The sequence below is a fragment of the Poecilia reticulata genome, linkage group LG10 (genome assembly GCF_000633615.1).
Source record: "Poecilia reticulata strain Guanapo linkage group LG10, Guppy_female_1.0+MT, whole genome shotgun sequence".
In the NCBI taxonomy this organism is placed as follows: Eukaryota; Metazoa; Chordata; class Actinopteri; order Cyprinodontiformes; family Poeciliidae; genus Poecilia; species Poecilia reticulata.
The window spans coordinates 16,866,052-16,876,308 of record NC_024340.1 but is presented as its reverse complement, the minus strand read 5'-3'; the positions used below and the strand labels follow the sequence as shown (position 1 = coordinate 16,876,308).

General features: G+C 39.2%; 1 protein-coding gene across 5 annotated transcripts in view; it reads left to right on the top strand.

Annotated features, from left to right (window-relative positions):
* The window catches only part of tnmd (tenomodulin), a 155,308-nt gene that overhangs the window by 91,122 nt on the left and 53,929 nt on the right, over positions 1–10,257 (top strand). For 4 of the 5 annotated variants that reach the window (XM_008420605.2, XM_008420604.2, XM_008420602.2 and 1 more), the window contains one exon: positions 1,938–2,466. The exons of the other annotated variant lie outside the window; for it this stretch is intronic. In XM_008420605.2, the coding sequence (XP_008418827.1) occupies positions 1,938–2,147 (210 nt within the window). In that variant the 3' untranslated portion in view covers positions 2,148–2,466. Of the gene's footprint in view, positions 1–1,937; positions 2,467–10,257 lie in introns of those variants that run through there. 5 annotated transcript variants of the gene reach the window in all.

Below are 10,257 nucleotides of genomic sequence, written 5' to 3'. Positions count from 1 at the left end.
AAAAATGGCCGATACCGATATGTTAAAAATGGCCGATACCAATGTGTTACAAAATGGCCGATACCGAAATGTTAAGAAAAATGGCCGATATCAATGTTAGTGCCGATATATTGTGCGTCACCATAAGTTTTCCCAAATGAAAAAAATTATCTCCTCTGCCCTTCTGCTCCCAGTGCTCCCAGTACAAACTACAGAAATGCACCACTCAGTCAGAAACGACCAATCAGAGCCAGGAGGCGGGTCTTAGCGCTGTCAATCACTCTCAATTTCTCATAAGCTTCAACTGGTACAACATAGCCTGCCATGAATGCTAATGCTAGTTAAACAGTTTTCCTGTAACGATGGATTGTTTTTCTGCCATTCGCACATTGAGCAGCGTACAGCAGATTGATTGACAGCGCTAAGACCCGCTTCCAGGCTCTGATTGGTTGTTTTTGACCGGGAGCGGAGCATTTTTATCTGTTTCATAACATACCACATCTTTCAGCTTTCAAGCTGATTTGATTGAGCCGTTTGAATGTTTTTTTCATGTTAAACTTTTTTATTTCGACACAAACGGTTTGGTTTTAGCAAAACGCCTCATGAAAACCAGAAACCAGGACACCTGGTCTGCTAACGAAGCCGTTTCTAATATTCCGATCGCTGCTGGAGTGTTTTCACTTCACCACTTCACAATTATGCCCCACTTTGCGCTGATCTGCCACTTAAAATCCCAATAAAAAGTATTGACCTTCAGGTTTGTAATGTGACAAAAACTGGGAAATTTCAAGGGATATAAGAACAATTGCAAGGCGCTGTAGCAAGCGAAGACATAAACGAAAACAAAGAGGGATTTACTGCTGTGTGACTTGCAGAGTGGATGAAGAAATCCCTCTATTTCTGAGGTGGAAGGGGCCGGACGGGACCGTTTCCCTCAGGGTTGAGCGTTTCCCACACATTTTCTGGATGTGTTTTGTTCTGCACGATTGCGTGTAGCTGAGTCATTGCGTGTGTTCGGGTTGAGGCCAAATCTCCGGATCCGAGGAGATTAACCAGCGCCGGATTGTCTCTGAGGATTCATTTACTAAAAGAGATTGAAATGTGGTCAAATGAACACCGAGGGCATTTCGCTACCTCGACCCGCGTGTTGCCAGTTAAGTGGCACTTCTCCGAACCCCCATCCGGAGGTTCCTGATCGGAGGCATGGCACTCAGCCCAAAGAGTCAATGGGGGCATGAACCAAGCAGCACAATGGAAAAATCCAAGGGCCATTAATTCTACCCAATTTACCTTTCGTTTGGGTTTCATTTGGCCCCTCTATAAATTCAGAGGCAGCCAGCAAGAGCAAATGAAAGAATCCTTCTTAGGCGATCATTACTCTGCTAATTGCTTTAGGAATGTGCCATGCACTTAAAGTCAAGGTCACGGGGAGGGCAGCGAGAAGTGAGGATCTCTAATTTGAATGCTCTGCTGGAGGAGGGGCGGCCATTTTAGAGCCGTCTGCGCTCCATCAGAGGGAGTTAAGAGGTCAAAGATGAAAGAAATAGTGCAATTATGTTAGTAACTATCAACTAAGAGTCCCTTTGACAGGAAACAGCGCTGGTTGGGAGGTTATGAAGGGTGGCTTCGCTGTGCCGCTTTGCCTCAGTTATAATAGAAAAGGTCAAGGGCATTACCGTGCTGAAGCTCCTGAAGCTTCACTCAAACCTGTGCTCTCCTGATCTCTTCGTCTCGGCCGTCAGACGCGACACAACTCTGCATTTTCACACACAGTAGCTCTGGTCTTTTGACTCTTGTTTGGCTTTTGCTTACATTTTCCTGACCTAGAACCAAAAGCAACCTCATCAATTCCCATCAGTCACTGTTCCTCCTCCTCCTCCTCTTCCTCCTGCCCTTGCCTCTGGAGGACTGGCGTTTGTCATGTGTGTGTGATGGCGGCCCTGCTGTGTCCTCTGCAGAGGGAGGTCGGTATTGAGCTGGATAACCGTCTGGACGAGCGCGGCTACTGCTGCCAGTACTGCCGCCGCGGCTACCGCTACTGCCGCCGCTACTTCGAGCCCCTGGGCGGCTTCAACCCCTGGCCGTACTACTACCAAGGAGGCCGGGTCATCTGCCAGGTCGTGATGCCGTGTGACTGGTGGGTCGCTCGCATGCTGGGGAGGATCTGAAGCTGAATGTTACCGTCTCTGGATCTGAACGTGCGCTCTGAGAAATATTCCAGACCTCATTTGTGGAAAAAGAGCATTTCGTATTCATTGATTATATTCTCAAAGGCATCATTACCTGCCTCACGTTGTATACTAGCGAATGAAATCAATGTAGGTCCTTCTTTCTTTCTTTTTTTTAAACTTTTGTTTTATGTTCTACTAAATCTGTTTGCACGTGTACAGTGCTTTGAAGGGGCAGTATGATGTGTTTTCCAGGCATAAAACAGCATAATGCAGTAAAAATGTTACTGTCAGTCATTATAAAAATGTTTTATAAATCAAATATCACTTAAAAGAAATGTTACCTAACACCTTGAAATTGGGCCTCTGTCTCTTTAAGAACCCTTTAACAACGTTTTTACCAGCATTGAACTGAGGAGCAGCTCCTTTAATGACCTCAGCAGATGTGCAGTTTCACCAGATGTTTGCTAATTGCTGCTGGCTAGTCTGAAGGAGCTGCTCTGTGAGGCAGAAGCTTGGAAATTGCAGCTCTGAGGAGGAGCTGCGTCTCGAAGGCGGGGCTAGGTCCAACCAGGCGTTTTGCACAGCTGAATGGTTGCCATGGAGATGAAAGGATTTCTAGCTATGTCTCTAGATATGTTTTTGATGAAGGAATAACATTATAACATGATGTAAGGCTAAAAAAAAGTTGATTTTACGTGATACTGCCCCTTTAAATACACATGCAAATTTTTCTGATTGGTGCTATAATAAAGATTTAACCAAACTCTCATATCCACCACAGCATGTCATAATCAAACACGTTCAGGTTGTGAAGCACATTTTCTGTATCATGGAAATGAGTAGCTTGGGTTCTTTGAGCTATAATCACTAACTAATAATCACTCCTTACATTTAGTGGACAGGTGTTGTGTTGCAGTGAAAACTAAATAAAAAACTAAATGCTTTATTACTGTAAGAGATGCTTCAGCTGCTGATTTTGTGCTAGTCGATGTATTTCCTGAGCTTTTACCTTCTTATTTGTTATTGTTAGCTAAAGTTGTAAGGATGCAGATTCATAATATAAGCTACACTCACTCAGAAATACAGTTGTTCACAATTTATTCATTTTAGTCATTGAAAGTTAAATCTGTTATTTAACGTTTTTGTAATTCAGGTGCTTTTTTTAAAACTTGATTAAAAACTATGGTAACCATGTCGAAAGTGTTGGTTGGGTTTGTTTGCTTCGCTTGGACACTCTTTATATTTTTAAATTTGACTCCAACTTTGTTCCAGAATTCAATTAAAAATCTTCCTGTTGAAGAAAAAAAAGTGTTTTTTATGCCACCATGTTCTCTGTTGTTGTTTTTACTGACGAATAAATGACTCCTAAAGGGCAATAAAGTGGTTATTATTTATTCTGACTGTCTAAAATGGTAGAACATTTAACAAGCAACATTTTGGGGAAATTTTTAATTTAAAAAATCTGTAAGAATTTATGCAAATCAATAATATATAAAGCAAATTTTGTGATGAATCTGTTTTGGTTCTCCGCTTCTCACTTTCTAATATGAGGAGAAGGAAATTTCAGATTTTAAAATGCTGCACATAAAAACATCATCTTTTTATTTCTAGTAAGTCCTCAAAGCTAATGCAAAAGAAACAAACTGTTTTTGCATAACATAATTGTAAATTTTGTTTTACTGACAGAAAATTTCCAAACAGACCTAGCTAGCTAGCGTCCTAGCTTACTGAGTCACCCATCCATCTACCTAGACAGCTAGAATAGCTGGCTAGGTAAATAGCTAGTTTCTACCTAGCTAGCTTCTTCACTAGCGAATAAGCTGGTGAAGTAACTAGCTAGCGAATAAGCTAGTGAAGTAGCTAGCTAGCAAATAAGCTAGTGAAGTAGCTAGCTAGCGAACTACCTGGCTAGTTGGATGGATGCCTGAGTTTTAGATGATGTTATCAATGCTATATTTGCATTAGCTGACTACACTTTAACTAAAAACTGTTTCTAGCTATAGTTTTTTGTTTTGTTGCTATTTTCTCAGTTTATCGATGTCCACTATGCTGCTACTATGCTAACATAGTTGTAGCCCAGCTGTAAACCCAGTAGCCCATTGTTGTAAACTGCTAGCTGCAAATGTCAGCAGCTTAAAACACCAGTAGAATCTTTTCATACAATGCTACATTAGCTTTGGCTGACTTTATTTCACAAGAAGCAAATGTTTGGTTTTGCCACTGTTTTCTATATCAGTAATGTCTGTATTGCTATTTAAAAATTATTTTAGCCCTATTTAAGAGCTAATTTTAGCAATTTAAAACAAACTTAAAAGGTTTATAGCTATCTGTGGAATATAATTTTATTTATATATTTGTATTAATTGTCTACATTTTCACAAGAGACTGTTATTTATTTTCTCACTGTTTTCTCATCTAAACAATGTCTTACTGCACCAATTTTATGCTATGTTTCTGCTATTTTTAACAAATAAACAAAGTAATAACATTCACTGGATGCAACAATCCGCTGACTTTTAGTTCGCTCAGATAATTCCCAAAAACTATTTATCGTCTTTTGTTGCACAACTAAAATCCTGACAGAAAATCTCTCAACAGTGAGAGTTTAGCCTGGTGACAAAATTATAAACAGAACAACAGCGTTTTCCAGAAGTGAAAATGTTACGCTCCACTAATTTAGCTGTGAATCCTATGAAAAGGAACATTTACTGTTTAAAATTGCTAAACTTTGCAATAACATCTCAACCACTGGTAAGGAAACTGCTGCTGATGTAAAAACTGTAGACAGTTTTTAGTGAATCTACACTAGAAACAATGCAGATGAGCTTTTTTTAAAGCGTGTCTGCATTTGAAAAATCCGAGTTATGGTTTTCTGCTCCATTCAGAAGCTGTGAAAGGCCACTCTTCATACGAACATTGAACTCAACGCCGCTTTACTTCAGAGGCCTATTGACACGTCGTTCACGTATTTTAATTTTCAAAAAAAAAAACGATCAAAGATCAACAGCTCAATCCAGAAATAAAACTGTAAAGCTTAAACAGTTTTGATTTTGATTTATTGCTCTCTGCATATCTGAAAACAATTCCTGTATTTTTTTATCCAATGACATGCATTCATTTTCATATATTGAATTTCTCCAAGTCTGGTACATCTTAACGTTGCTTTCTGAATAAAAAAGAAGAAATGATCATCTCTCTCAGAGTTTCTACTAAAACATTTAGAAGCCGAACTCATGACAGTGATGTTTTATAAGGTTGCATGAGATTGCAGAGGTATTCCCAGTAAAGTTTTGGGCTTATATCTCTGTCTCTTTCCCCGCTTACATAACCTGCAGATAAAAGATTTTTTGCAAAACCAACGACAGCCCTCCAAGGGCAAAACAAGAAAGTGTGAAAGAATCAACAGGAAGAGAAGCATGCTCCAAAAACAAAAAAAAAAAAGGTGAAGAAAAAACATTGGAAGCCATTTTTGGTGTAAAAATTACACTTATTTCTAAAAACGATATCAGGGGAAAAGTTGCAAGATGTTCAAAATGGCAAAAAAAAACAATGATGACTTTATGTTGCAAAGTGACTTTTTTTGTTGTTTTTGGCATCAAGCTAAACTTTGCTTGTGTAATTAAAGTCGCAGGATTCTCTGCTGTCTTTGTGTTTTACTGATCTGTCCTTTGTTTCCACTGCTGCAGTCTGCAAAAAAAAAAAAAAAAAAAAAAAAAAACATAAAATGCTTAAAATAGTGCTCGTGTTTCCTGCTTTGCTGAGACGGTTCTAATCTGTAACAATGCATGTCGCCGTGCTGAGCTTGAAAAACCCTCATCTGTAAATAACAGATAAGCAGGAGAGATACGCGTTTGTAATTGATGTTCTGTCATCACAATAACAAGGTGCGTAAAACGCCCGGGAGAATCAAAGCTACAAGAGGGGAACAGTGGAAACGAAAAGTCGAGTTGTGACGATTTGCTGTTTGAAGTCTTCTCTATGCTGTTTTCCAATTAAAATTTCATTGTATGAATAATCTCACTGGTTGTATTGTGTGAAATGTTATAATTTCCTTGAAAGACTCTTGATACCCAGGGGTGTTTGTGTGAGAATTGATAGTTTGGATCCATAGAAGAGTCAAATCCGTCTCTCCTCTCCATTAATCCCTTTCCTCATTAGCTTGGTGAGATAAAACAGATATATATGCGCTTCTTTGTTTCTTTTTTTTTACAACTTCTGTGCATCTGATGACTAATAATTCATCTTTTTACGAGGATATAAAAGCATCCCTCTCGCCTACGATGTAAACATGCCTGTTGACTCACGTGGGCTTGATATGATAATAATGTCAATGAAATCAAAAATAATTGGCAGTGACGTTGCTTTTGGTGGAGGAGAAAGTGATCGCACACATCATGTGGATGTATGCAAATGATTTGTGAGTATGTTCATAGTTCAGACGGTAACCAGATTGTTATTTTTAAATCAATAATGTCAATAGCCCAGAGCAACGTGTCAAGTAATCTGCTGTGGGTTAACACAGTCAGTAATTGCAAACATATTTCAAAACGCTGACAAGTGAACTGCAAAGCCCTGATGCGTTTCTAAAAAGTTCATAAAATTAAGACAATACGTTCCTCACCATGTTTATCACATCAAAGATACTTTACTCACATTGACGGGGAAAAGAGCAACAAAACGTCATTTTTATAGGTTCTGTTGGTCGTCGACCAGGCAGTGACGGTTTCTCAAACTCTTTCTGTGAAGATGAGAGCGATTGGGTCCGATTGAGGCGGTGCCCCCAACCGGAGAGCCTGGTCCAGAACCCGCAGCCGACCAGGAAGGCCAAACTTTACAGACGGTTTGAAAGATTCAGCTACTGATGGAGCGGAAGGAGAAAGATCCTTTACCGAGGAACTGTGGCGGCGCATCAGGCCGTCGCAGAAAAACAGGAGGAGTAAATTTAAGTCAAAAACATTTCAGGTCTCAGAAGTTTTTTTTTTTTTTTTTTAAACTGGAAAATCCAGAGTTTGAAAGGTTGTAAAAAAAATCTGACATTATCATCTTAATCTCAGAAACAACATTTCTGAGCTCCAAAAGTCTAAAATCTGTGATTAAAAAACTTTTTAGATTTATCTCAGAAGCTTGGAAATGTCAAAGTTTGAAAAGGCAAATATTTTCTAGAAAATAATTCTGAAATTTTGAGATTAATTTAAGACATTTTCTAGAAAAAACAAGAACATTTCTGAGCTCCAAAAGTCAAAATTTGCCAGAAGAAATTTTTGGGTAAATCTCAGACATTTTCCAGAAAAAAACCCTCCGAGTTTGAAAAGTCAAAAAAATTGATAGAAAAACTGAAGACATTTTGAGATTCATCTCAGAAATTTCCTGGAAGAGATTTGGACATTTCAGAGTTTGAAAAGTTGAAAATGTTTTACTTTAATAACTCGGAAATTTCCAAGTTAGAAAAAAAGTAAATTTCTGCCAAGAAATGTGGAAATTTTTAGAATAATCTCAGAAATTTTGCAACATTTCTGAGTTTCAAAAGTCAAAATTTTTTATTGCTGAGGTTTTTCTAAAGCTAATGTTTAACTTTTGGAGCTCAGAAATGTTTTTGCTTTGACATTTTCTAGAATCAATCTTAGAATTTCTGAGTTTTGAAAATAAATATTCTCCTTTTTAATGTACAATTGCCATAATGCGCCGTTGCACACATCTGTGATTTTTGGTACATTTACTCCATTTGGATGATTTTTTTGTGAAATTCACACACATCTAAATTACACTGCCCAACTTTTAGCTGCCCTGACCCACACATTTTTGTTTTCTACTCATGTTTCTGAAGAGATCCCTCCAAGGTAACAGCTGATGGAGAAACGTTTGCGTCCAGCAGTTTTTACTGTTGCTCAATAATTCAGGCAGAAATTGGGAATCTGACCCAGTTTCTGTAAAAGCTGCTGCAAACTTGATAAATAATTCTCCAATGGCTCATTAAGCACCATCAACTATAAATAAATAAATAAATAAATAAAAGTCAACAAGATACAAAATCCGAGGTGGCTGAACTGACATGCAACAAGCTTTTCCACACAACAAGAACAAACACTTCAAGTTCATTTCTGAATAAAAAAAAAAATCTGTCTGAAATTCAAACATCTTGTTTTCACTAAAGCTTTTTTACATCTCAAAATGGAAGTTCGTTTGCATTCAAGTGCCTGAACAGTCAGCATCAGCTCTGTGGCAGCCGACTCCTCCCTCACAGATGAAAATGAAAGAACGTGTCGTTTCTAATAAAGTCCTGCTCTGTTTTCCTCGTGCATTTCGTACAGGAACACCCCCTGCAGCATACTGTTTATTTGATGAGGGAGGGGGAAAGAGTGACTGCTCAGCAGGATAAACACAAATACCAAGCATTTACCAGGTTATCACAGTTCAAAGGATCCCTCCCCTCCCTCTTCTCTGGACCTGGCCAGAGGATTGGACACTTTCACTGAAGCTTTCCACTGAACCAATGCTTTTTCTGTTATTTATCAGAAATGCAGGAAAGACTTCACTTCCAGCTGCTTATTTTCATTTCAAATAATCCCTCGTTTGTTTGGATGTGCGAGTTGCTAGTGAAAACCCGAATGTATGAGGAGAATCTGTATTTAGATTAGTGACCTGAAGGAACGGCTCCCTCCGGTCCGACACGTGTATCGCTACTGCCATCTTGTGGACGGGAAGTTAAACTGCTCTAATATATATAAATAAAAGAAGGATGTATTTCTCTATTTTTACTGCTCTGTCTTCCTATTTTACTACCTTTAAATTAAATTTGTCCTCGTTTCTGTGAGTCAAACCTAAATTCCTCTGAATAACCTAACCGAGTTAACTCAGAGAGCCTCAGTCTGGTGACCTGGTGGTTAAATAAGCTCTCCGTGTGCCGTTCCTGCTTCAGGCTGGAGGCACAATAATGTCAGTCGTCATCCTTCAGCCGCTCCCACTGTGAGAGGCAGCATGGCACAGCAGTAAACACTCGCGCTGTGTCAGTGGCTGCAGGCACAGACACAGAAATAGTCCTCCTCTTCCAGGACCCGGCTCTGCTGCTCCATCTTCAGGGTCTCTGACTCACAGACACAGCGGCTGCTGGTTGCCTTTCATTGTTGCAGTAATCCTCCAGAACTAAAGGGGGGGAAATGAGACGATGAGCAAAATCAATGCCTCGTCTGTGGAAATACTTAGGAAGATGTTCGCTGGGCTAAAGAGGGTTTTATTGAAGCTGACTAAACTGAAAACTCTCTATAATCATATCTAATGGTGAGCAGGTTACAGTAGAAACCAAATATAACGCTTCAGTTGTTGACTGAGTACTATTGCTTTGGTGTTTTTACGATGTAAAGCACTTTGTTGCTTAAAATGTGCCAAGTTTCCATTAACAATAAAATTGCGCAAATTGAAATCATGTAAATCTGCAGTATTTATTTTTTTTTCTTTTTACCTATTTGTTAAAATCGTCACCATGTCATGACAACATGGCTGCGTTTACTGCAGGCTTTATGGCTCAACTCCGATTTTTTTGTGAAATCTGAATTTTTTTGACGCCGTACTAAACATTTAAAATATATGGGACTTCAATTTGATCTCCAGTGTGAACCACAAACGAATAAAAGTGTCCCGCATGCGTAGTAGAGGGCGCAGTGACGTCACACGTAGCGATCGTGCTCAGTGTTTTGCCAACAGCCATAAAAAGGAAGAAAAAGAAGCGCTTCACTGTTTGGGGAAGTAAACATGGATGCTAATGGTGGAGCATAGTTTACGATTTTAAAGTTATCCAGCTTTAAAGTTATCCAGCCAGCACATTAACAACTTAATCCTCAGCATAATCCGCCATAGTTGTTTTTCTCCCGGCTTGCGCGTTTCAGGACGCATAATAGTGACGTTTGTCGAGTATCAATGACGTTCAGATTCAGGTCACATTCAAGGAAATCAGAGATACCGGAGTTAGACCCACATTTAGGAGCTGTGGATTCAACACTTTTGCATTACTTTCTATAAACGGTGTGATGCTGTGATGGAGTTAGCATACTGCCATAGCATACTGCCATAGCATGCTCCCATAGCATACTGCCATAGCATACTCCCATAGCAT